This window comes from Girardinichthys multiradiatus, chromosome 5 (genome assembly GCF_021462225.1).
Source record: "Girardinichthys multiradiatus isolate DD_20200921_A chromosome 5, DD_fGirMul_XY1, whole genome shotgun sequence".
NCBI classification, from domain to species: Eukaryota; Metazoa; Chordata; class Actinopteri; order Cyprinodontiformes; family Goodeidae; genus Girardinichthys; species Girardinichthys multiradiatus.
Window position 1 is genome coordinate 35,613,152 of NC_061798.1, and position 27,338 is coordinate 35,640,489.

At 39.9% G+C, this 27,338-nt stretch overlaps 1 protein-coding gene across 5 annotated transcripts; it reads right to left on the reverse strand.

The window, feature by feature from the left end:
• Nucleotides 1–3,109: 3,109 nt before the first annotated feature.
• Nucleotides 3,110–27,035, reverse strand: LOC124869112 (centrosomal protein of 95 kDa-like). Of its 5 annotated transcripts, none has more exons than XM_047366849.1 (21): nucleotides 26,845–27,035; nucleotides 23,802–23,930; nucleotides 23,407–23,514; nucleotides 23,131–23,238; nucleotides 22,726–22,843; nucleotides 20,032–20,120; nucleotides 19,576–19,817; nucleotides 18,624–18,684; nucleotides 18,309–18,376; nucleotides 18,020–18,207; nucleotides 17,566–17,689; nucleotides 16,491–16,608; nucleotides 16,189–16,394; nucleotides 15,919–16,014; nucleotides 15,373–15,508; nucleotides 12,930–13,099; nucleotides 11,987–12,061; nucleotides 11,748–11,900; nucleotides 11,335–11,481; nucleotides 11,192–11,263; nucleotides 3,110–4,034 (listed from the first exon to the last, which is right to left on the reverse strand). In XM_047366849.1, the coding sequence occupies exons 1-21, from the start codon at nucleotides 26,867–26,869 to the stop codon at nucleotides 3,858–3,860; spliced, it is 2,610 nt and encodes an 869-aa protein (XP_047222805.1). In that variant the 5' UTR covers nucleotides 26,870–27,035; the 3' UTR covers nucleotides 3,110–3,857. The 5 variants fall into 5 exon arrangements, with proteins under 5 accessions (XP_047222805.1, XP_047222809.1, XP_047222808.1 ...); XM_047366853.1 differs by having other exon boundaries at nucleotides 17,566–17,686; nucleotides 18,020–18,138; nucleotides 23,128–23,238; XM_047366852.1 differs by having other exon boundaries at nucleotides 18,020–18,138; nucleotides 23,128–23,238.
• Nucleotides 27,036–27,338: the final 303 nt, after the last annotated feature.

Sequence of the window (27,338 nt, forward strand, 5' to 3'; positions counted from 1 at the left end):
CAGGACAAATAGGGCAATAACCTGACAGTCATGTTTTTGGTTTGTAGGAGGAAGCCGAAGTACCCGGAGAGAACCCATACGTGCACATGGAGAACATGTGTCCTTTTATTCACATCCACGTAATACTAATAAGTCGTTTAAAACATGCGCTTTTATTTACTAAATTTTTGTCTCAAACCTTCTGCTGTTTATTTCAAGGAGCTGAGAGCAGAAGCTGCATCTTGTCAAGATGAGTCGGAAAGTAAAAAGAGAGGTGAGTTGACTTTACCCCTGTCCTGTGGTGGAATGACACCACCAATGTCTGCAGGGAAGTTGTAATCAATAAAAAATGTCTTTATGTACAGCTGAAGACGATGAAGAATTCAGCACCACACTAAGTGTGGGCGATGGACACTATCTGGTGGATTTGGGAAGGTTCGCTGCTATAGATGCCAAGATCCAGGCTGAAAGCTTTCAGCTTCTTTCTGCACAGTATTTCCACGTCCTATCGACTTTAATTAACCGCTGTGTTTTCTTAAACCCGTCAGCTCGTCTGAGTTTGTCGTCGACGAAGCGTGCATCCTGGAGCTCTTCAGGTCTTGCCGGCGATGCAGCCGTCACTGTAGGGTCATGAAACGTGTTCATGGACTAAAGATTGTTGTCAGCCAGACGTGCTGCTTCTGTGAGAACAGATTTGAGTGGACCAACCTGCCAGATGACTTCGGTGTTGAGGACGACAGAGACTTCCACATCGACGGACAGACGCCAACAAAAAGCACCCCCAGCTGATTGAAGGGGCAGACAGTAGCTTCCATTTAACACAGTACAGTTACAGAGGACAAATGGCAGGTTAGTGTTTATTTAAATCTGTTGGGTGTAACATCAGATTTCCTGCTGGTCAGTAGGGATTTGCCTCCTTTTCTGACTTTGTTTCAATCTGTAAGCCTGGTCCATGTTCTTGTCTTCTAAACCACAACTATCTAGACCGAAGCAGTAAGCGAAGACTGATTGGACCAGTTTGACTGAGCCTGCAGGAGTCTTAAGTAAAACATACAAACAATATTTGTTGATGACTGTTTTTAAAAAGGCAGATTTGGAGACGGCACTTATAGGAAGTCCTTACTCACAAAGCTGTTTCCCCTTGAGTTTGTCAACCTTTTGCCACATTTCAGGCTCAAACATAAAGATATAAAATTCTAATTTTTTGTGAAGAATCAACAACAAGTTGGACACAATCGTGAAGTGGAATGAAATTTATTGGACGTGTCAAACGTTTTTAACAAATAAAAAACTGAAAAGTGGGGAGTGCAATATTATTCGGCCCCTTTACTTTCAGTGCAGCAAACTCACTCCAGACGTTCAGTGAGGATCTCTGAATGATCCAATGTTGTCCCAAATGACTGATGATGATAAATAGAATCCACCTGTGTGTAATCAAGTCTCCGTATAAATGCACCTGCTCTGTTATAGTCTCAGGGTTCTGTTCAAAGCGCAGAGAGCATCATGAAGACCAAGGAACACACCAGGCAGGTCCGAGATACTGTTGTGGAGAAGTTTAAAGCCACCTGGGAGACACACCAAACATGTGGAAGAAGGTGGTCTGGTCAGATGAAACCAAAATCAAACTGTTTTGGCCACAATGCAAAACGATATGTTTGGCATAAAAGCAACACAGCTCATCACCCTGAACACACCATCCCCACTGTCAAACATGGTGGTGGCAGCATCATGGTTTGGGCCTGCTTTTTGTCAGCAGGGACAGGGAAGATGGTCAAAATTGATGGGAAGATGGATGGAGTCAAATACAGGACCATTCTGGAAGAAAACCTGTTGGAGTCTGCAAGAAACCTGAGACTGGGACGGAGATTCATCTTCCAACAAGACAATGATCCAAAACATAAAGCCAAATCTACAATAGAATGGTTCACAAATAAACGTATTCAGGTGTTGGAATGGCCAAGTCAAAGTCCAGATCTGAATCCAATCGAGAATCTGTGGAAAGAGCTGAAGACTGCTGTTCACGAACGCTCTCCATCCAACCTCACTGAGCTCGAGCTGTTTTGCAAGGAAGAATGGGCAAGAATTTCAGTCTCTCGATGTGCAAAACTGATAGAGACAAACCCCAAGAGACTTGCAGCTGTAATTGCAGCAAAGGGTGGCGCTACAAAATATTAACGCAAGGGGGCCGAATAATATTGCACACCCCACTTTTCAGTTTTTTATTTGTTAAAAAAGTTTGACACATCCAATAAATTTCATTCCATTTCACAATTGTGTCCCATTTGTTGTTGATTCTTCACAAAAAATTAGAATTTTATATCTTTATGTTTGAAGCCTGAAATCTGGCAAGAGGTTGAAACGTTCAAGGGGGGCCGAATACTTTTGCAAGGCACTGTAAGTAAATGTGGAGATCAGTAATACACGTTTAATTCATTATTGATTAAAGGCATATATAATTATTTCATTGTTTATGTAGTTATTTCATATTTTATGTCTGTGAGCCCTATCCATCCAAGTCCTAACACTGTTAAAGGCAAGGCAATATGTCTGCAGCTGAACCACTGTGCAGTCCGACCAATCAGATGTTGGGGTCTGTATAACCTGTACTGACACTTGACAATATTTTATGAACTGTTGCACAAGAAATTTGAAAATGAAATAAATATTGAAATAATTGTATCATGAAGGTGCGTGGCGTAGCGGTAGAGGGTGCGACCCATATATGAAGGCATCAGTTCTTGACGCAGCCGTCCTGGGTTTGGGACCCAGAGACCTATGCTGCATGTCTTCCCCCATGTATTAAATTAGCCACATTTATACAAATATAGCTATTTGTATGTTATGTATTTTACAGTTCAATTTAAATAATCACATCTATTTAAATAATTTGTTGGATTGTGGGATTTAAGAGTTTACAGTGCCAGCCAAGCTGATATGACCACAATCGTCCACTAATGTCCCCATGACATTAAACAAGATGCCGTTTTAAACTATCAGGTGTTTAACAGTCATGAGGGAAAGCAATAAAAAATGCTAAGAAATTCATTTCATTTTTTTTTTTTCAAAATGTGTTTTGCATCTAAACCACAGCATAATTTACATCTTTTGAAAATAATTTCCACCCGTCAACCAGTGATTCCACACATTTAATGGATGTTGTGGGGGCATATTTATGCTCCATGGTTACAAAAAACACAACTGTGTGGTGTTTAAATGGCAGAATCATTGATTCGTTTCAGTGATTCATCAGGATTTGGAAAACAGTAGAAAAGAGTCACAATCAAGCAGAGGTTAAAGTGAAGTCATAAACAGACCGATTATCGTTGCCCCTGACGATCAGCGATCAATCCAGGTGTATTAAAAATCAAACATTAAAGTTAAATAAATAATCCACTTGCATGGTTAAAGTATTAAACGGAAGACATTTCATGTAAAAGGAAGAAAACAAAGTTAGTTGACAGTTATACCAACTTTGTGTCTGTGGTCCTTATTTGGCAACAGAAGGAACAATTCACTATTTTACAATAAAAGCACACGATGACTGCAGTCGGGAAGGAAAAACATTCGTATTCAACACGTTAAACCCGAAGAGGAGGACTTGGTCCAAAGTGTCTGAAGTTCAGGTGTAGCAGCAGAGGTGAGAGGAAGAGTTAGCTACATCTAGTCAGTGTGTGTAAAACTCATTAATAAAATTTAAATCACGTTCTCACACTGGTCACGTTCTATTCTGTGCAAATCTCTAGAAAAAGATGCCTGAGAGTGTTGGTGGCTTTAGATTCTGGTACCGTTAGTTGTTAATCGCAGAAATCTGATGCAGCTCTATCCTTCGGGGTAAATGTGATCCCTAATTTGGACCTAAACTAGTCTCCTTTTCCTGATCAGTGTAGATAGCTGGTGTTGTACTGGAAGGAAGCCATGTGGACCCGGTTCCGCAGCGTCTGGACCTCAAGGTCTTGGAAGTGGTCATCCTCGTCGTTCTGGATGATGATTCTCTGTAGGTCCCTTATTTCTCGCTCCATTCGGGAGCGCAGCTCTCGCTTCATTTTTAGCAAAGCCTGTACAAAAATAGAGGTAATCATTAATGTTTGAAAAGTATTTGAGTTTCCCTGAGGTGGAGAAAGAAGGATTATCTTTTCTAAATAAGATTACAGTTTGATTTCCCCGATTTATAAACAATAAGCTAAATAGGTTGTGAAGTGACAAAGTGCCCCCTGCTGGACGTCAGGGTGAACTGCTTACGATTTGGCAGGATTCCTACACATACAGGTCCTTCTCAAAATATTAGCATATTGTGATAAAGTTCATTATTTTCCATAATGTAATGATGAAAATTTAACATTCATATATTTTAGATTCATTGCACATTAACTGAAATATTTCAGGTCTTTTATTGTCTTAATACAGATGATTTTGGCATACAGCTCATGAAAACCCAAAATTCCTATCTCACAAAATTAGCATATTATTAAAAGGGTCTCTAAACGAGCTATGAACCTAATCATCTGAATCAACAAGTTAACTCTAAACACCTGCAAAAGATTCCTGAGGCCTTTAAAACTCCCAGCCTGGTTCATCACTCAAAACCCCAATCATGGGTAAGACTGCCGACCTGACTGCTGTCCAGAAGGCCACTATTGACACCCTCAAGCAAGAGGGTAAGACACACAAAGAAATTTCTGAACGAATAGGCTGTTCCCAGAGTGCTGTATCAAGGCACCTCAGTGGGAAGTCTGTGGGAAGGAAAAAGTGTGGCAGAAAACGCTGCACAACGAGAAGAGGTGACCGGACCCTGAGGAAGATTGTGGAGAAGGGCCGATTCCAGACCTTGGGGGACCTGCGGAAGCAGTGGACTGAGTCTGGAGTAGAAACATCCACAGCCATCGTGCACAGGCGTGTGCAGGAAATGGGCTACAGGTGCCGCATTCCCCAGGTCAAGCCACTTTTGAACCAGAAACAGCGGCAGAAGCGCCTGACCTGGGCTACAGAGAAGCAGCACTGGACTGTTGCTCAGTGGTCCAAAGTACTTTTTTCGGATGAAAGCAAATTCTGCATGTCATTCGGAAATCAAGGTGCCAGAGTCTGGAGGAAGACTGGGGAGAAGGAAATGCCAAAATGCCAGAAGTCCAGTGTCAAGTACCCACAGTCAGTGATGGTCTGGGGTGCCGTGTCAGCTGCTGGTGTTGGTCCACTGTGTTTTATCAAGGGCAGGGTCAATGCAGCTAGCTATCAGGAGATTTTGGAGCACTTCATGCTTCCATCTGCTGAAAAGCTTTATGGAGATGAAGATTTCATTTTTCAGCACGACCTGGCACCTGCTCACAGTGCCAAAACCACTGGTAAATGGTTTACTGACCATGGTATCACTGTGCTCAATTGGCCTGCCAACTCTCCTGACCTGAACCCCATAGAGAATCTGTGGGATATTGTGAAGAGAACGTTGAGAGACTCAAGACCCAACACTCTGGATGAGCTAAAGGCCGCTATCGAAGCATCCTGGGCCTCCATAAGACCTCAGCAGTGCCACAGGCTGATTGCCTCCATGCCGCGCCGCATTGAAGCAGTCATTTCTGCAAAAGGATTCCCGACCAAGTATTGAGTGCATAACTGTACATGATTATTTGAAGGTTGACGTTTTTTGTATTAAAAACACTTTTCTTTTATTGGTCGGATGAAATATGCTAATTTTGTGAGATAGGAATTTTGGGTTTTCATGAGCTGTATGCCAAAATCATCCGTATTAAGACAATAAAAGACCTGAAATATTTCAGTTAGTGTGCAATGAATCTAAAATATATGAATGTTAAATTTTCATCATTATATTATGGAAAATAATGAACTTTATCACAATATGCTAATATTTTGAGAAGGACCTGTAGGTCAACAAAATTCAAGTTCGAGTTCTCAATCAGCATATTTTTAAGTACAAATTAAAAAGTTCACTATAAATCTATGGCAGATATTTCTACAGCAGTTAGGCTTTAAATATGGAATCCTGTGAAAACAAACTTGGAAGGAGAAAATCGGTGGATAAATGAACAGAATGGGGGATAAAACATCTGCTGCTGTAAGAGAGACCTCTGCATCACTGGTGAGTGAGTTATAATACTGATGAAATGTAGTATAGTTGATTTACAGCAATGTGAAGCTACAGAGTTTAAAAGCGTACATATGGGATTGATTTCATGAACTTTGATGAAGTATCTGGCTGTAACGTATGTGAAGAACTACTGTAAGTAGTTCTTCATTTGTGCGATAGTGAACAGGCTGATATTACGTTAACGATTGTGATTCAGTGTATTGTGCATCTCTAGGATTATTATTATTATTATGATTATTATTTTATTTTTTTAAAGGACTTTGATGTTTTTATAATCGAACTCGAAAGAAGGACAAGTTAACACCAGCTAATCAGCACAAAATGCCTTCCTTCACCACAGAGGACTTTGACAAACTTTTACAGAAATTGGCTGTTTTGTAGATGAAAATCCATCGACTAGAAGTGAATGTGGAGGTGAATATGGGGTACAACGATGATTCAACTCTTCCTGTGATCCCAAACAGTGTCAGCCAGCTCAACAACTCAGCTGGCAATCAGAACACTGAGAATAAACCTACCAGCAGACCCCCCTGGCATGTTTTAGGTGCATGCCCAAAAAGTCAAGGTGGACGACTCACTGGAAGATCTCAGCAATTAAAGAAATCAGAATGGCCAGAATTACAGAGAAATCCCCCCTTTTCCCCTGGGAAAAAGAGACTTCGACAGCGAGCTGCTGTCACAGCAACTGATAGGAGTGAGACAGCTGGAAATAATGGAGTTCTCCTCCAGAACAGATTTGCTCCACTACAGAATGAAAACCAGGAAAATGATCCATCTTCTGAGAACAATAAAAGGTTTGAGAACAATCTTCATTCTAAACAGTCTTCTCCTAAGCTGCCAGAGAAAAAGCACCCCACCAGACCAAGAACCCTAACAGTGGGCAACACAGCTGTAGATCGGATTAAAAACTTCTGCAACAAGAAAAACACAGAAGTTATGATTGGTCCCAGTAACGTAGTGTCTGATATCTCAGAGAATATTCTTGCAATCACAGAAAAGCGCCCGAAAACCTTATTATACACTGTGGAGCCATGGATGTCGTGGATAAGAAAAAAATCAGAAGGAATGAAGGAGGATTTCACTCGTCTTCTGAATATTGTTGGAGGTCTCAATATCAAGGTGTTTCTCAGCAGACCCTTTGCACTGATTTTCTGTGGAGAGGAGGTTTTTTTGAGACTTCTGATGATTAATAAGTGGTGAACTTCATCGACAACTTTAATATTTTTTGGGAAAAAAGACAACTTTTTAAACAAGATGGTTTCTGTTTGAACAAGCCAGGAGCCAGACGTCTCACATCTAATCTCTTCTATTCAGTAAATAATCCGCCAGCAGCTTCGACCTTCAGCAGAGAACATGGAGTATCAACAACAATGATAACGCTGCCTCCAACAGCTCCAGCAGAAACAATCAGCCAGTTGGCTGAGAAAGAGAGGTCATCACAAAAGGTCTCCCCGTCGAAATCCACAGGAGAAGTGGACCCCTCCCATTATACCCCCCTCCCCCCAAACTCAGACCGACAGCCCCGGTAAACCCCCCTCACTCCAGACCCCGACCCAGACCGCACAGAACTCTCCCATCTCCCCAATGAGCCCACTTTTTGCTTTACTGGATTCTGATAACATGAAAGGAGCTCTTAAAATCGGGACCCAAATGGCTCTGACATCTCCATTCAGAACCCCCCCGTGGCCGAGGCCCTGCTACTAAACCAACATCTTCCAAATACCGCAGACCTCCACCACCTCCTAATCAGGACCTTCAAATCACTTCTCTGTGATGCAGTCTGGGCCCCAGTGGTAACTCTATCAGAAATGAGCATGTCCAGGAAAAACTTGGGCCCCTAATAGGAGATAGTTGTAAAATCTCTGTGCTTATACGTGACAGAAAGAACAAAGCCAAAAGGATAAGAGACAGTAATAAACAATCAACAAAAGCCATAAACTGTCAAATAGAACCAGACACAGAGTTAATATCAGCAACTAAGTCATATAAAGTGGCTTTACTGAACATTAGATCTCTGTCAGGAAAATAATTTTTAATCAATGACTTCATTACTGACCACGATCTTCATGTTATGTTTTTAACAGAAACATGGTTACATGAATTTAATGAAGCTCCCATTCTGATAGAGGCGACACCTCCGAACTACAGTTTTCTTTGTGAGAGCAGACAGCAAAGAAAAGGTGGAGGGGTGGCCACTTTGTTTAAAGATTTATTAGAGTGTAAAAAAGTATTTCTGGGCAAATTTGACTCTTTTGAATATTTGGCTCTCCGGGTAAAGAGTCCGGTCTGAACCATGTTCTTGAATATTTACAGGCCTTCTAAGTCCAAAACAAACTTTTTCAGTGATTTTGATCAGCTTTTATCTGTGATATGTGTTGACTATGACTGTTTAATTATTGTAGGAGACTTCAACATTCACAAGGACAATCCTGATGACAGAAGTGCAATAGATCTATGTGACACTCTTAGAAATGTTGGTTTGACTCAACATGTTAAACAGCAAATGCACAAACAGGGACATATTTTGGACTTGATCATCACTAAGGATCTAAACATTTCCAAGGTGTCTGTAACTTATGTTGCTCTATCTGACCACTTTTCTGTTATTTTTGAAAGCATCATCTCCAATGACTCAGTTTGCCAAAGAGACATGATAAGAAAACGCATTTTTAAAGACGGTGCTGCTGAAACCTTTAACCAGATTTACTCTTCTACCTCCACTTTGCCCTGTAACACTGTAGATGAGCTGGTAGATAACTTTCATTCTAAAATCTCGGACATCATTGATTCAATTGCTCCAATTAAAGTGAAAGTCATTTCTGGGAAGATAATGTCTCTGTGGAGAAGTGCTCCACCAGTCAGAAGTGAAAAAAAGGAGTGTTGAAAAGCTGAACGCAGGTGGCGAAAGACTGGACTCCAGGTTCACTATATTATCTATAAAGAGAGACTATACAGATATAACCTACAACTGAAAAATGCAAGGGAATCCTTCTTTTCTGACATCATCAGCAAAAACATTAACGATGCTCGTGCATTATTTGCCACGGTCGACAGGTTAACAAACCCTCCTGTAACTGTAGCATCTAAACTCCACTCTACCAGGACCTGCAATGAATTTGCTAACTTCTTCACTCAAAAAACCCAAAAGATCAGAGAAGCAATCAGCACATCCACATCAACTCCAGTACCAATGCTGTCTCCAACTAGAACTGATTTTGACAAAATTTCCCAATTTCACCAAATAAATTACAAAATCTTAGAAGAATTCGTACAGCAACTAAGCTCTTCTTCCTGCTGTCTCGATGTTTTACCCACAGCTTTCCTTAAGAAAGCTTGGCCTGTAATAACATCTGATTTAACACAAATAATAAACACGTCCCTTTTGTCAGGTGTTTTCCCCCAGGCCCTAAAAACAGCAATTATCAAACCTCTATTGAAAAAGAGCAACTTGGACAAGCTGCTACTACAGAACTACAGGCCTATATCAAACCTCCAATTCATCAGTAAGATTATTGAAAAAGCTGTGTTTCAGCAGTTAAACAACTTCCTAACAACGACCAACCGCGTCGAAGTCTTCCAGTCAGGCTTCCTGCTCACCACAGTACAGAGCTGCTCTTGTCAAGGTGTTCAATGACATCCGTATAAATGCAGACTGTGGAAGAACCACAGTGCTGGTATTATTGGACCTTAGTGCAGCATTCGACACTGTTGATCACTCCATTTTATTAGAGCGCCTGGAACACTGGGTCGGCCTTTCTGGTACAGAACTCAACTGGTTTAAATCCTACTTGAAGGACAGGGACTTTTTAGTGTCAGTAGGTAACTTTACATCAGAGAGCACAAAAATCACATGTGGTGTTCCCCAAGGGTCCATCTTAGGGCCGCTTCTATTCAATATCTACATGCCCCCCCTAAATCAGATTTTAATAAACAACAACGTAAGTTATCATCACTATGCAGACGACACACAGCTATCCGTTACGATGTCACCAGGTGACCATGAACCCATTCAAGCGCTGGGTAAATGCATATAAGAAATCAATGCATGGATGGGCCTAAATTTTCTTCAGCTGAATCAAAACAAAACTGAAGTAATAATCTTTGGACCAAAGGAAGAGCGTTTAAAAGTTAGCACACAGCTTCAGTTAATACAGCTAGAAACCAACAGTCAGGCTCGAAACCTGGGTGTAGTGATGGACTCAGACCTGAACCTTCAGAGGCACATAAAGGTAGTAACAAGGTCAGCCTTCTATCATCTAATGAACATCTCCAGGATTAAAGGACTAATGTCTCAGCAGGATCTTGAAAAATGAATTCATGCGTTCATCTTTAGTAGAATTGATTACTGCAACGGTGTCTTCACATGTCTGCCTAAAAAGTCGATCAGACAGCTGCAGTTGATCCAGAACGCTGCTGCCCGCATCCTCACTAGAACTAAGAAAGTGGAGCACATCACCCCGGTTCTAAAGTCCCTACACTGGCTCCCTGTAGCTCAGAGAATAGACTTTAAAATACTTCTGTTAGTCTATAAATCACTAAATGGCTTAGCACCAAAATACATTACAGACTTGTTGTCAGTGTATCAACCAGCCAGACATCTCAGGTCTTCTGGCTCAAATCTACTCTGCAGAACCAGAACCAGAACCAAACATGGAGAAGCAGCTTTTAGTTCTTATGCTCCACTAATCTGGAATAAACTCCCAGAAAACTGTAAAAGCACCGAAACCCTAAGTTGCTTTAAATCAAGATTAAAAACTTAATTGTTTAGAGTGGCCTTTGACTGTGCCATCTAGGCATAATTAGTTAAATTTTCAGTCCAATTTTCCTTTCATTTTCTTGTCCATCATTCTATTCTCTTTATTTTCTTTTTTTTTAAATTTTTTTAAATTACCCCTGTTGTTTGATTTTATCATTTGATTTGTTTTTCTGTGTCTGTATCTGTGTTTATTTGCTTTGTGATTGTATTGTAATTGTATGTACAGTGCTTTGAGTGGCTCGTTGCTGAAAAGCGCTATATAAATAAACTTACCTTACCTCTAGTAGGGACCCTGTTTTAGACAGCATTGCAGCATTTAATTTTTAAAGATTTTTTTCCTCCTGATGAGAAGTATTTACCTTTTCTTGAGCCTTTTTCCGAACCTGGATCTCCTCTCGCTCTTGTGCAAGTTTTTCAGCTAGCAGTGAAAACTGAAAGAGACAAAACGTGTCATACACACACGGAAATTACCAGCAATTTTCCTGATATCCTATTACCTTACCTGATCCTTGTAGTAGTTCTCCAAGGACTCGATCTGATCCTGGTGTCGTCTCTGATGCTCCAGTTGCTGCTCCTTGGCATAAGCTCTCTGCTCCCTCAGTCGAAGCTTTTGTAACCCCAAACCTTCCTCAAATAGCTGCCGAAACATCTGCATACACAGATAAACACACCTGTGTTATTTTGGCATTTTCTTAGTCATCAGCACAAATGTTGGGAATGCAAAAAAATAAATAAACTTGTTTTTAGTGTTCTGCTATAATTTTCTTCTGCTGCAACATTTTTATACATGTCTATTTGTTCTTTTCTCAATATATTTTAATAAGCTTTAGGTATAATCTGCAAAATTTAACAAAAAGTGGGATTGTTTTACCCTATATCTACAAAAGGCCATAATAATTGGCCTTTGCTACCCACCCTCTCCTCCTTAGTGCGAGCCCTCATCAGGCGGGCTCGGTGCTGAACATGGTAGTCGTTGTGGTACTTCTTGGCTCGGGCGATCTGCTGCCTCTGCTCCCTCAATTTGTTCTGCACCGACTTCTGCTGCTGGATCCGATCTTTAAACTCCCTCTGAAAAAAATGAACGTTGTTCAAAACTTGTTAGCATTTTAGTATTTTTAAATGTTGGCTAAATTTATGGGTCTGCTGATGCTCACCAGACGTCTGTTGTGGTCCTGGTCTTTACGCACGAGATCCACCAGCAGGTCATGTTTCCTCTGAGCTTCCCCCAACTAAAAGATAAGAATGAGTTTATAGAGATCACAAATTTCAGGGAAAAATCTTTTTGTGTTCTTGAAGGACCCCGTTAACGAGGTCTAAACAGCTGATTGACAGCTCGCACTGATTAGAGAGGGAGGGCCACTCTGGTATTTTTGAAACTCTTCAGATTCTACAGGGTTCCTAGAAAAGTATGGGATTTGACTCAGTGTTTTCCAGGTCTGAACAAGTATGGGCAAAGAGAGACTTTATTCCCTATTTTATTGTCTGAATGTTGTGCTTTCTCAATTTGTTCTTTTCTTCTGTATCCTCCTTCTTTCCTCCATTTATTCCTTCTGTCATTCGCTTATTTCAACCTTCTTTGTGTCCCGCCCCCTGTCCTTGTCCTGTCTTCATGTTTTTATTACTTGTCCATCCTTCATTCTGTTCATTCTTTGTGAGATATCACTACTTTTCTTGTGCCTTTCCTCACTTCCTTCCTACCTTCGAATTTCTTTCCCCAGATTTGAAATTTAAAGTCGGCCCACCTCAGAAGTGTTTGCTGTGACTTCATAGTGAACATTGCTGTTGAATTTTAAAATATACATAAAGGAGTGACAACTCTGGAAACCTGAGACTGGAATGTTGACTTGAAAATCATGTAGGAACCTTGACAATCATATCTTGAGCCCAGGAAATAGCCAGTGCCCAATTATCACATGAAATAATAACATGCTTAAGTGGTTAATAAAGATGGGGTGTGGAAGATCTGAAAAGGTATATGCCCTGCAGAAGAAAATAACTATCAGTACTGAAATCCTCCTGTACCTGAACTAATACATTTGTATAGTAAATGCACACATTTAAGCTATGGTAATTTCTGGACTCCTCCACGGTTCTTACCTGCCTGGAGAGTTTGTAACGATGTGGACTCGGCGAGGAGGATAAAGCATGTAGTCTGTCCACCTGCTGCCTTTGCTGCTCCCACATTCGACCCAAAGCATGAGGAGAGACATGAAGGTGAGGTAGCTCTTCCCGCAACAAAGGGAGGAGCTCATTCTCTTTTATTGTCACTGGATAGACGAAGATAAAGAGGAAAACCTGAATTGTTTGTGACAAAGTAAAACTGTAGTTGCTGCTTCATAATATCTACATGGTTAGAATATTAGTGTAAAAGATCCTCCAGATGGTGCACTCCAACAGGAAAAACCTTTCTGAGAAAGAAAACATGAAGATTTGATGCTGCTTTAAACTGAGATTGCAAAATTAGCAGAGGGTTCATCAAACGGTTTCTGGGTGAGTAATGATCCATGTCTGTTGGATTGCTGGAACCTTTCTGCAAGCATGGCTTTTGTGACTCCAAAGTACCAAATTAAACCTTTTCAGTATGACTGAGATCTGGAGTTCATCATTATGAGATCTTACAAAAGAAAAATGTAAGAACATAATATGCAGAATATACACCAATGAGGCACATAGATGTCAGCAGATCCTTCAAGTCTTGTTATGCTCCATTGGATTAATTTGGACTAATGTTTACAGTGCTTTCACACCAAACCTTTGGAACACTTTTCATTGTGCTAGCGTCCGGTTTCTGGAGCGGATCACGTCTGTGTGAACCCATTCCGGACCCGTCTCTACAGAAGAGGTGCAGACACACTACATTTGAACACTAAAGAAGCAACAAAAACCCAGATGAGACAGACTTTCTTCATGCTTTTCTTCTTCTCGATCAGCGCAACGCTGGAGCAATACTCCACCTGCAACTGTGTGACATTGTTTGGTCCAGTCTGAAAGTCTCTGTGTGAAAGCAAACCAATCCATGGATCGGACCAGCAGTGTGAATGCACGACTGAGGTAAATGCCTCAAATTCACCTATGTTCTCCTTAGATAATTTTTGAATTATTTTTGCATTTTCCTTTTAGAAGGGTGCATTATCCTCCTAAAAGAGATAATGCTGTTTCTATAAGAGGCAAACATTCCTTTCAATTTTTAAATCTTCCAAACTAAGCTTTTATTTCTTTAAAATATAACAGTGATGAAAGCAAAAACAAAAATTTTCAGACAGTGTGTCTGCACGGCAATTCCAAAGATTTCAAAAACTGAAGTTGGTGGCAGACCGTGACAAATGAGACAATCATTGCAGAAAGGGACTTTGCTGAACTGATCTGAACCTCGGAACAGGTGTTGCATTACATTTAGCTGTAAGCAACATCTACTGAGCCAGCATGTAACTTCTGCCACATGTCAGCTTGCTTGCAACATTATTTTTATCTCAAGTAAAAATAAGGCAGGGATCTGCATGTATTAAAGGACCACATGTCCTAAGAGAATTGGGTCCAGTCCAGAGCCCTGTGGGACACGAGTTGATAAACAGATTTAGAAAGTAACATTGACGGTATTACTCAAGGATTTGAAGTAGAACTCTACCCAAAACATCACACTGCCTCTGCTTGCTTGACTTCTAGCCACAGTGCACCCTAGAAACATGTACAGTATTCTCAGCTTAAGTGACACACTCATGATTCAATATACCAGGAAGGCATCAACCATTACGCCATGATCCAGTTCTGATACTTACATGTGATTCGTTGCTGCTTTAAGCGGTGGATAGGGGTCGGCACTGGCACCGACAAGTCCATACAGCCCCAAATGCAACATTTCTACTTCAGAATATCTCTGTTTCAGAAACAGCATTTACGTCTTCAGACATTTGAGCGACAACAGCTCAGATCATTATGCCTGTGCATTTTTCCTGCTTCAAACGCATCAACTTTGTTGACACGATGTTCACTTGCATCCTAATTTATCCCCACATTCCAGCAAGCACAATGAAGAAGATAATCATGTACTTTACCTGTCAGAATGGTTGTAATGTTATGCCTGATTGGTGTTTATTACATTGTTTTAACAGAAACAGTGGGCAGGAATGTTGTACCTGGACAGTAACATGTGAGTGATACTGAATGCTGTTCATTAACAGGTTTCAGTTGTGAACATTTTGTGCCTTTTGATTGGAGGAACAGTTATTCAACCAGCAACAGCGCAGAGTGATGGTCAATCGAATCATTTATTGAGGCAGATTTTTACATTTTTCTAGGAAACAAAAGAAAATGCTGATCTGAGAGCAGAGAAACCAACTAGTGAAAACATGAAGGTCTGTAAGCGACAATTGTAACTCAAAGTAGAACTGAATTTACCCAAAAAAAACCCCACAAGAACCTTCGTTTCCCTTTCTGGTTTAAGAGTTATGTATCTACTTGATGAATGAACTGTCTGTCAGTCCTGGGCACCAGTGAGCATCGATTGGTACGGGACATATTTACTGTAAAAGTTGTGACTTACGTGAGGGAGCTTTTCTGGGACCCTCAAGGCGTTTCTGTGCTCCTGTTTGTGTTTTATGTTGAGCCTTTGTTTTGCCAGGAGACGGTCTGGGTGATGGAGAAACATCTCGTAGAATGGCCTCTCTGTACTCTTGCTCCTACACACACACACACACACACACAACTGTGCTTTAAGCCTGTTCTTGTCGAGACAAATATTGCTGTTGTTCATCCGTCTCATTAATATATACCGGGGTATCACGCGGCAACAAATGGAGTTTAGTTAGTGGTTTTATAATGGAATATTCAGAAAATACTTCCCCTCTTACATATTATGTTGCAGTTTGGTAGCAGGATTATGACTAAAGAAAATGAAATCTCACTTGATTCCCACTTTTAAGACTGTGAAACAATTTCCATTTCTATTCTATTTCTATATTATTCAAGGCATTTCTGAAATGCATTTTCTTTACATATTTCAGCTAAAAATAAAAGGAAAATATATACAAAAGAGATATTTTGTAGTTGCTTATTAAACCTGAACAATATGTTAATATTTAGGACTTACAGCCCTCTGAGCTTTGAGGCGTGCTCTTTGTAGTTTTGTCCGTTCTCTCTCTTCATATCTTCTCAACTCCTCTTCATAAGCTTCATTTTCCAGTTGCTGAAAAGGTTTAGTTTTATAAACACGGGACATGATTAAAAAGCCAACAGCACCTTGCTTGCTTTGATTATTTTTTGTCATAGAGGACATTGGAGACAAATAATCAAGCAAATACACAAAAAGGTCCTAAAAACATGAATACAACAATTTCTTGGAAAGAACTGAAACACGCACCTTGTTGAAATTTCTCTGAGGCGGCCTGTGGTGTGACTCTCCTCGTTTTGAATGATCAGAAACTTGAAGGTTAGTTTGTATTTCATCATCCAGGCTCAAAGCCTCCGCCATGGCGTCCTCCAGTTGTCCATGTAAGGAGCGTTGATGATGAGGAGGAGAGGGCGTTGTCGAGAGCGTTTGATTGGCGGACTCAGGGTCGGGCGTTCCTGAAAATAATAAAGTTTATAGTTTAACACACACCATGATTGTACATAAGATCATTCTAAAGGTTGATGAAAATATTACAACTATGACATTCTAACCTGTGGGTTGTCTGAGAGTCCTCTGGCCCTCCATGATGCTGTCGCTGCAGTGGGGCTGCCTGTCCTCCTCCCTCATTTCACTGGACTCATCACTTTCTCCCAGAACTCGTTTCAACATCTACAGGATTTATTGTTTGCATTGAACCACATCACAGAAATATATATAAAAATCAAAAGAAACAAGAATTTTCACTTTCTCTGTAGCTGAAACCATATATCATTTTGATTTTCAGACATTTCAAACGGCATCTGTCCTGAAGTTTCCAGTTTGAACATGTTAATAATGCATCCTCATCTGTTAGCATCAATAACGGTGTTCCTCAGGGTTTGGTACTTGGTCTTGTTCCGTTTTCTTTACATGTGCTACCCTTGGGATACAATACTAGAAAATATGTTCGCTGCAACGCTAATGACACTCAGCTCTAGTTACTAATAAAACCAGATGAATGTAGGCATCCACAGAAGTCACTATGTAGTGTGATGACATGAACAATTGGATGCCCAATAATTTTCTTCAACTGTCATCAAATAAAACTGAAGTTATTGTTTTGGGATGGAAAAGTTGAAGCTGCTTTATCTTTCCAAAAGTAACAAGCTAATTAAAGTATACTAGTACTATTAAATTCTGATGAGAAAATTATATTATTTTGTTATTTGTTGTTGTTCCTCTGATTTGTCTTTTTGTCATTGAATACAGCAGTCAAAACAAACATTTACCATTGTTTAAGCTAGTGCTTTTTATGTTCCTCTACAAAAACAGCGACGAGTGTAGCCCAACGTTAATAGCATTCACATAGGCCAGCAACATTACAATATTGCTGCAACTGGTTGTTTCAGCATTAACCAATGTTTTATTAGCACGGTAAATTTAAACTGTACTGTAATTATACATATCCATTATACAAAAATCCCATAGGTATCAGTTTCTGGGATTTTCTACTTTAATGCTGTAAATATAATCCTGGTAAAGCACGTGAAGATACAATGAACTGAGGTGATGCTGATCAAATACCTGGAAAACACCCACAGCAATGACATAATAAGAGTTTGGATGAATGGAGTGGATATTACACACCAGATCCAGTTCCTCCAGTCGATGAGAGAGTTTCTCAGATATGTGGTGCAACTCCTTTTCTGCTTCCTTGTTCCGTTTTCTCCGATGAGCCAGAGACTCTTCTGAACTTTCTGCTACCGCCCTGCTGCGTTTAGATGAGACAGACAGGGTGTTTACTGAAAATTTTATGTTTACTTATGGGGTTGCTGCATGTTGCACAATTTTCCAGATTCTGATTTGCAAAGAATTATAATAGAAATTTCTGTTGAAGTTGAGCTTTAAATACAAAGCCTGCAAACACTGGATGGACTGACAAATGGATGGATAGCTGGATAAAAGATGGATGGACAAAACTTTTAGTGGTGTGCCTGGAAATACATTTTTGTCAGTACTTATTCAGTCTGGAAAATACTTAATCAAATACAACACTGTGCAATTAATGTAATAATTTTTTTCCTTGTTACAGAATCCCTACCGAATGCTTGTGTTTTTTCTGTGACTTGTTCCCCTGTCCTTATATCTTTGTGTACGACTAAGATCTTCCTCATCCTCCTCAATGTCTGGTGGTGAAGACGTGGTGGCCGTCAATTGATCCTGCAGAGTAAGGAAGAGCACATCGGGCTGGGTGCGGAATAAGACCTTCCTGGGACCTCCATTAGTTGGCTAAGAACAACAGTATTTGGTGTCATTTGACTTGTTGCAATAATCCTTTTTTGCAAATAAAAAAAAAAGGTGCAGACCTAAACGTAACCATCATTTCATACCTCTAGTGTCTCACCCTCCACTTCTGCCTTAGTTCCTCGCTGGCTGGATGCAGATTTCTCACTTTCAGCTGCAAAAACAAGAAAGGCTGTTAAGAAGAGTGTGATATCTTCTGATGGCACCATCTCCCCCAGTCACAGCAGCTTTAGCTGGTAAACAATATCATCTGTTTGCTTGCATCACTGTCAAATCCAGCATTCAGTCAATAAAACTGTGTTCATCAGATTTCAGACGTCTTCCTTACAACAGCGATCACCTGCAATTTCAGTCCGACATGTTGTGCTCAAAGCATCTAGGGTTCAGGTATTTCTACTCACCAAGTGACAGGCAGGGTGATGTTTTTCCATTGGTCAGAGTCTCTGTTACCAGCTTAGAGTTCTGTGAAGGAAAAATGTAATGTGAAGCTAAATTCAGATTAAAAACTAAAAGTGATGGTTCATTGCTAAACACGATTCCACAGTTTCTGTTTCCTCAAAGGCCCAGCACAGCAATTTCAGAAAAATACACTAGACCTGATGAACGGATAAAAACAGGTAAAGGATGAAAACACTTCAGACTCCGAAGCTGGTTTAATTTGTGGTCTTTTAGAGTTTTGGACTTAGAGACAATTAGGTCCATTCCTTTGTAAGTGAGCAAACTCACACATTCAGAATGGGATCACATACTTATTAGATTATTTTTGAAGAAACCTGCAGAATATGAATTACAACAACATTTAAATTCCCTTTAGCATTATTAAAGTATTTTGAAATGAACTGAATTAAATTGAATTGAATTTGCCCCTCTGTTGAATCAGGCCATTGCTTAAGCTTAGCAAGCATTCACACAAAAAAAGGTCAGACGCAGGTCAGGGCGCTTCATTTGCAATTAAAGTGGAAATGCAGAGCTTCCTCTCTCTTGTGGCAAAACAGCTTAAAAATGTTTTTAAAAAGTTGGCTAAAGCATAAAAAAATTTAAAAGCTGTTGTATAAGATGAAGAATAAATAATTAAACATCCCATTTTTATCTGTATAACACAGATGTAACCTATAAAATACAAAAGGAGATGTTAAAAAACGTCTGTATGAAAGTGAATGCTGGTTACCAGCCTAACTTCTTCTTTCTAAGAATCAATGAGGCTGAGTCAGCATTTACATATCCTTGTTTCAATGTACTGATATTACACAAACAGGAAGTGTTACTGTCAGAAATAAAAATAGAGTTTAAACTTTAAAGAAGCTGTCAAAAAGTCACTGAATGTATTTAATTTCATCAAACTGTATAATATACCTCAACCTGTGTTGGGTCAGAGGTCATCTCCTTCCCTATGGGTCCTTGACTGAGGGCAGCAGCTGTGGGAGGACGGCTGGGTGACTGCGGGTTGGTGTCAGGAGGACAGAGGGGGGTGTTACGCTGGTTGGGTGGCTGTAATGGGATGGCTGAGTAGATCTGTTCACTGTGTGGAGCTCCCTTACTGCCAACGGGACCCGAGGAGCTGACAGCGTCTGATGTTTGTGGAGCAACAGCTGGTTCTTCAATGAAGATAAAAAAAAGAACAGACCAAAAAATTATTTTAATCGATATATCAAAGTTAAGTTTTACATTTGATCTGATAATAAATAGAACATTAGGTGGAGACTGGAATCAACTAATGCAGGAACAAACTCAAAGATTTAAAACGTGACAAAAAAATGACTAGAAAATGCTCAGAAAAACATTCCTTTATCGGAAGCAACATGAACTTACCTTCTTGTTTGTTTGTGAATGTTTGAGCAGAACAACCGAGCCCGATGAACCCACTAATCGATCCAGCCTCCTCAGAATTGTGTGTTGATCTGGATAATTAGAGAACAGCCTCACATATTAAATGCCTGTATGATTTCAGTGGCCTCATGGAAAAACCTTCAAGTCAATACAGCAGTGCTGTCCAAGTTAAATCATTTTTCTTTGAGCTTAAACCATACATTATCTCACCTGCCACGAGCTAAAATCTGTCTCGGATTGTTTAATAAAATGCATTCAATCTGCTCTGTAATATAGATTTGATTCACCGGGTCTTTAACAGCTCAAATGCATCACTTCTCATGGTTCCTCCCGTTATTACGGTGTTATGTAAGGCTAGAGGGGTTGTCATTTTGGTAAATCATTCTTCTTTACACTCTACACTTTAGTACAGACAAAAACCCTGTTTGTGTTTCACTAGCAAAGGACACCACAAAGAAAACTTTACTTGAGAAAGTAAGCTTGATTAATTTTAATAAAATCAGAGTCCATCATGAGGTAAGTTTGATAATTCAGTTATTAAACTCCTAAAAAGCAGTTTAGTGTTAGTGGCTGCTGACTCACTGCAGTGTTTTGTAATAAAATCATTTATTTATTCATTCTGAAAAAGACAATGAACACAATGTGAGTGTGTTAACGTTTTCCCTCGCATCGACCTCCAGTATTTACTCTGCTGCAGGGCTGTAAGCTGGGTTGGTTGTTGTGTCAACATGACGTTCAGCAGTTACACCGTCTGAGTCATGTGCCGCAAAACTCACAGTCAGCTGTTTTTTGGTTTAAAGAGGCTCATATCAAATATAATTTAGTTTTTCTTATAATTTGAAAAGCAATTCTTTTTTACTAATTTAACCAGTCTGTAAAATCCAGAACATGTATATATCTAGTGGATTAATGTAAGTTCTGATGCCATACAGTACAGACCAAAAGTTTGGACACACCTTCTCATTCAAAGAGTTTTCTTTATTTTCATGACTATGAATATTGTAGCTTCACACTGAAGGCATCAAAACTATGAATTAAAACATGTGGAATTATATACTGAACAAAAAAGTGTGAAACAACTGAAAATATGTCTTATATTCTAGGTTCTTCAAAGTAGTCACCTTTTTCTTTGATTACTGCTCCGCACACTCTTGGCATTCTGTTGATGAGCTTCAAGAGGTAGTCACCTGAAATGGTTTTCACTTCACAGGTGTGCCCTGTCAGGTTTAATAAGAGGGATTTCAAGCCTTATAAATGGGGTTGGGACCATCAGTTGTGTTGTGCAAGAGGTGGATATAGTACACAGCTGATAGTCATACTGAATAGACTGATAGAATTTGTATTATGGCAAGAAAAAAGCAGCTAAGTAAAGAAAAACGAGTGGCCATCATTACTTTAAGAAATGAAGGTCAGTCAGTCCGAACAATTGGGAAAACTTTGAAAGTGTCCCCAAGTGCAGTCGCAAAAACCATCAAGGGCTACAAAGAAACAGGCTCACATGAGGACCGCCCCAGGAAAGGAAGACCAAGAGTCACCTCTGCTGCAGACGATAAGTTCATCTGAGTCACCAGCCTCAGAAATCACAGGTTAACAGCAGCTCAGATTAGAGAACAGATCAATGCCACACAGAGTTCTAGCAGCAGACACATCTCTAGAACAACTGTTAAGAGGAGACTGTGTGAATCAGGTCTTCATGGTAAAATAGCTGCTAGGAAACCATTGCTGAGGACAGGCAAGAAGCAGAAGAGACTTGTTTGGGCTAAAGAACACAAGGAATGGACATTAGACCAGTGGAAATCTGTGCTTTGGTCTGATGAGTCCAAGTTTGAGATCTTTGGTTCCAACCACCATGTCTTTGTGCGGTGCAGAAGAGGTGAAGGGATGGACTCTACATGCCTGGTTCCCACCGTGAAGCATGGAGGAGGAGGTGTGATGGTGTGGGGGTGCTTTGCTGGTGACACTGTTGGGGATTTATTCAAAATTGAAGGCATACTGAACCAGCATGGCTACCACAGCATCTTGCAGCGGCATGCTATTCCATCCAGTTTGCGTTTAGTTGGACCATCATTTATTTTTCAAAAGGACAATGACCCCAAACACACCTCCAGGCTGTGTAAGGGCTGTTTGACCAAGAAGGAGAGTGATGGGGTGCTGCGCCAGATGACCTGGCCTCCACAGTCACCGGACCTGAACCCAATCGAGATGGTTTGGGGTGAGCTGGACCGCAGAATGAAGGCAAAATGGCCAACAAGTGCTAAGCATCTCTGGGAACTCCTTCAAGACTGTTGGAAAACCATTTCAGGTGACTACCTCTTGAAGCTCATCAACAGAATGCCAAGAGTGTGCAGAGCAGTAATCAAAGCAAAAGGTGGCTACTTTGAAGAACTTAGAATATAAGACATATTTTCAGTTGTTTCACACTTTTTTGTTCAGTATATAATTCAGTGTGTGTTAATTCATAGTTTTGATGCCTTCAGTGTGAAGCTACAATATTCATAGTCATGAAAATAAAGAAAACTCTTTGCATGAGAAGGTGTGTCCAAACTTTTGGTCTGTACTGTATGTTCCCTTATAGTGAGATATAATTAATAATAATATTAATAATAAGGATTAAAATGTGTTTCAGGTGGTTATTTCATGTTTCTTCAGGTTTTGGGAGTGCTGAGGTGCTCTTACTCTACACTGGGTGAAACTGATGTCTCCTGTTGTGTATTCTTCTGCTCTGTGGCCTCCAAGCTGGTTGGCTCCTTGCTTTTACCACCTTCATCCTCATTTGGAGAATCATTAAGTTCATCTGAAGATGAGAACAAGATTGAAGACTTGGAGAGAAAAACTTAAAATAAAATTTAAAAAAACTAAACGAGTTTAAAACACATTGATGATGAAGTTCAGCTCAATACTGAAGTGAGAAACTATTTAATCCAAACAATCACACCGGAGATAAAATGAGTGGTTGTACAATAATATGGCCATGGTTTTATTAAAAGCTAATCCTTTTCCAAATGTTGTAAAAGGTAAACTCATTAATGCAGCTGACGAAAGAATATATAATATTTATATATATATATATGCACGTGCCACCATTCTGCGACTCCTCATTTATCTCCTCATTGAGGTATTCCAGGAGGCCATCAAAGATTTCCAGAAGGTTCTTGATTGACTCTTTATCACCTCTGACAACATTTTCTCCTGAAAATGCAAAGTCAGTGAATTAGCACCCTTAAGATTTTACCGTCTGGGTTTTCAACGCACTGTTTCAGAAAATAATTTAACCCTTCATTAAAGCGACAAAATTAACTGAACAGATATAGAAATATACGTTGTCAGTGTTGGCACATATACATGTTTTTTTTGTACCTGTGATGTGTGAGAGGCTGATCTGAAGGTAATCCAGAGACAGAGAGTCAATCACAGACTGAACATTGTGGACATCATCCTCTTGACTGCACGCCAATGCAATATAATCTGAACACAAACATTTATAAATGAAAATCAGCATAACCCAAAACCAATGAGTATTAAGCATGCTCAGTCTGTGTTCAGATAACAATGTAAACTTCTATAAGGCAGCAGTTAATGGGTTTCTGCTTCACCCATTCTGCAGATGATTATTCTCTAACTTATTTAATTACCACGGTTTAACATCTTTAACTGATGAATTTAACTATTGGAACAGCCCAAAGTCTTAAGAAAACGTGCTCATCAGCAAACAACATAGAAACATAGAGCATCTCCAGAAACATTGCTTTTACCTGGAACTGTCTCTCCGAGGATGTTCTCGTATAAAGTGATGAAAACATCTGCATTACAGTCCGGCAGTTTCCTCAACCTCAGGTTTACGTTACACCTGCTGAGTAGATCGTTTGCCACATCAACCCAGCCTGCAGAGAAAAAGGAAGATAATGTGGTAGGAGGGTTTCTTTGTAGAAAATAAGATCAGAATTTCTCACCAAATAATAACCAAATGGCTGTAATCCAGAACAACAATTCTGTTTAGTGTATGAATTATAACTTTTATATAACTCATTTATGTAACTCCCAGACAGAGGATTACTTTTACTCAATAATAAATAATAAATGACAGAGAAGGATTAGTTTTAGCATAGGGAGCATTATTTCTTTCCTTTAGCGGTCGCCCCAGTGGATAATCCATCTCCATTTTACCCTATCCCCATCCTACTTTAGTGCATCCATGACCTTCTTTGCGGTTTCCCTTCTTTCCTTCTCTGACGCAGCTGCATAGTCATCATTGTTCTTCCAACATATCTATTATCTCTCCTCTGCACAAGTCCAAACCACCTAGCCTCACACTTCTCAGAATCTATTTTTTGGTCAATCCAAATTAAGATCATATTTAGCTCTGCCTCCTATTTTTTCTGTTGGTGGCACTGTTTCCCAGTCGTAGCCAACAGCAGGTCTCGCTACCATCTTGCCAACCTTCCCCTTTCTACTTTAGTTGCAAATGAAACAGAAGCTGACAGAGCTTTCGCAAACAAAAGCCCCAGGACTGTGGAACTTTTTTCCACTGAGCTGCAGATCTGAGGACTCGGCTGCAGTTTCTAAAAGCAGCTTAAAAAACCCAGCAACAAATCTTTTAAATTTAACCAGCTATATCTACTCATTTCTAATAGGGATTAATTGTTTAATTAAATAAAATAAACAGGCTGATAAGCAAATATTTGTACACATTTTCCATCAAACTGGAATAGCGCACATTAGATCAATTGAAAAGTGTATTTATTATAGTTTAAATGTGTCAATATTTTATTTTGTACATAAACCAATAACCAAATGTAGAAACTGATATTAAAATCTAAATTCAGTCAACCAGTGTTTATTTTATTCTCAATATAAATCTAGATGTTCTGTGAAGGCTTCCGACATTAGAGAACATTAATGAACAAACAGCATCAAGGAGCCCAGCAGACAGGTCAGGGAGAAAGTTGCAGAGAACCTTTAATCAGTTTTATGTTATAAAACACTATCCTACATTTTGAACATCTCACAGAACTCTGTTCCTCTGTCCTACATGTGAAAATGGAAAGAACATGAAACAACTGCAAACCCACCAAGACATGCACCTAAACTGACAGGTTGAGCATTAATCAGAGAACCTGGCAATAAGCCCATGGTAACTCTGGAGGAACTACGGAGATCCACTGCTCAGCTGGGAGAATATGTTGATATTACACTTTGTACAGTGGCCAAATCTGAAAGCGTGGCAAGAAGAAAGCTATTATTAAAACAAAGCCATGTCATGTTTAAAGTTTGTTGCAGGGGACACGATAAATATGTGGAAGAGGATGGTTTGGTCAAATGGAACCAACACTAAACTTTCTGGCCAACATGCAAAGCTCTTGAAGGAAAACTAAAACTGCACATCTACTTGAAAACACCATCTACATGCTGTGGGGATGCTCTTCTTCAGCAAGCCCAAAGAAGCTGGTCAGAGTTGATGGGAAGATGGAGGGAGCTAAACACAAGGCAACCCTAGCAGAAATTTTTTTTAAACACAGCAAAAGACTTAAGACTAGGCTAGAGGTTCACCTTTCAGTGGAAGGCTAAAACAGAAGGGTTTAGATAAAAACACATCCCTTTGTTAGAATGGCAGGGTCAAAGTTCAGACTTTACTCAAATTGGAAATCAGTGACAAAACTTGATAAGTGATGTTCACAGAGACACTGCACCCAAATTGACACTTGCCAGCTCAAGCATGTTTCTACCAAGTATTAACTGAACACATACGAAAGGCACACTTCACTTTCAGATTTTTCTTGGTTAAAAATTTAAAAAAAGAATGTTTTCCTTCTACTTCACAAATATACACAACTTGATGTTGGTTTATCACATAAAAGTCTGATAAAATAATTTGAAGATTGTGATTGTAACATTAAAAATGTGAAATGGTTCAATGAGTACTTTTCCACAACACTGTTTGCATACTTATAATTATTCATCAGCACTCAAACTTTACATATGGTGTTCTCATTTCTTTGAATGAAACCAAACTGCTGCTCCCTGATCGATACAATTAAAGCACACATTAAAAAAAGGTCTCTTCTTGACCTAGCTTTATTAACTGTTTCTCACATCTTTCTGGCATGGCTGTCCAGCTGTATCCTTCCTGAGTTACTCCAGCTCTACAGATCACCCGTGTTAATGAAAATCCGCACCAGCACCCTTCCTTTCACCCAAATGATGGTGTTAAACAATATCTTTGAATAAAAAGGAACTACCTTCTCTCCAATACATCTCCACACACCCTCCATGGAGCTGCCTTCACTTCCTGCTAATCCTATGCACTTTCTGATTCACCAACTTTCTTCCTCATTCATCAGGAACTTAAAATACTCTAATCAGTCACACATAGTCAGTAACTGCACAACCTTTCCAGCTTAATACAATTTTTTGGTAGTTACAGTTTGTAACTACAACACCAACTACTGCTTTAGGCTAACAAAAGTTTAATTGGCATGTAAAATTATTTATTATGAACTGAAGGCAACCAAAACACATCTGCCTACAACATTGGTGCCTTCTCCGGCACTGTTTACGTCAACTTTACCGGTTGAGTAAACTCAGAAGTAGCAAGCTAACGTTGCTAATGGTTGCTAATAGAAACATTACCGAATAAGGCGAAACGACGACCTGTAATCACCATATTAAAGATACCTCTACTGTATACGTATGTCCAGCTGAAAGCAGTGACAACATTAGCCACCCAGAAACCAACTTTAGCCAAAAGCGTTACGTGTCGCTAGCTTTCACCCAGATAGAAAGTCCTGGCAGCCTTACTTCTCTCTCCCTCTTGGGTTCCCATGAAACAACTGTCGATAAAAAGGTCGCCGGGGCTTGAAAACTGACGAAGAGCCGAAAAAGTCCCAAGTAGTGAACCTGACGAGATAAATTGGTATTGGTGTTGTAGTTTTTCGGTATCAGCTCACATTCAAAACTAACGTCTTGTTTGATTGGACGTTAGCTCATTCTTTGTTTGAGGAAGTAAAACATGCCACGCTGCGTACCGCCCCCTACTGGTTTCCATGGATATACCAGTGCGCTGCACATTCATCTTGCACGTTAACAATGCCGCCATATTGGAGAGGGAGACGTGGCAGAAATATATAATTAAATTAGTCATTGCTAAAGTCTATTTTGGCATACCGTACTTAACTGTTATTTTCTCCATGTTGTCCCTGTTAGAGTCATGGAAACGAATCACTGCTGCTGCAGTTCCTACAGTTCTCCTGGCTCTGACACTTATCTCCATCTTTGTGTGGATCATGTGAGCA

What these genes read in the sequence shown, in the direction of transcription:
- LOC124869112 (XM_047366848.1), bottom strand. Translation starts at nt 26,869, where the DNA reads ATGGGAACCCAAGAGGGAGAGAGAA. An exon ending in CCTCGGAGAGACAGTTCCAG is followed by an intron (nt 23,515 to 23,801) that starts GTAAAAGCAATG and finishes GTTTGTGTTCAG; the next exon opens with ATTATATTGCATTGGCGTGC. An exon ending in CTCAGAGAAATTTCAACAAG is followed by an intron (nt 16,015 to 16,188) that starts GTGCGTGTTTCA and finishes AAACCTTTTCAG; the next exon opens with CAACTGGAAAATGAAGCTTA.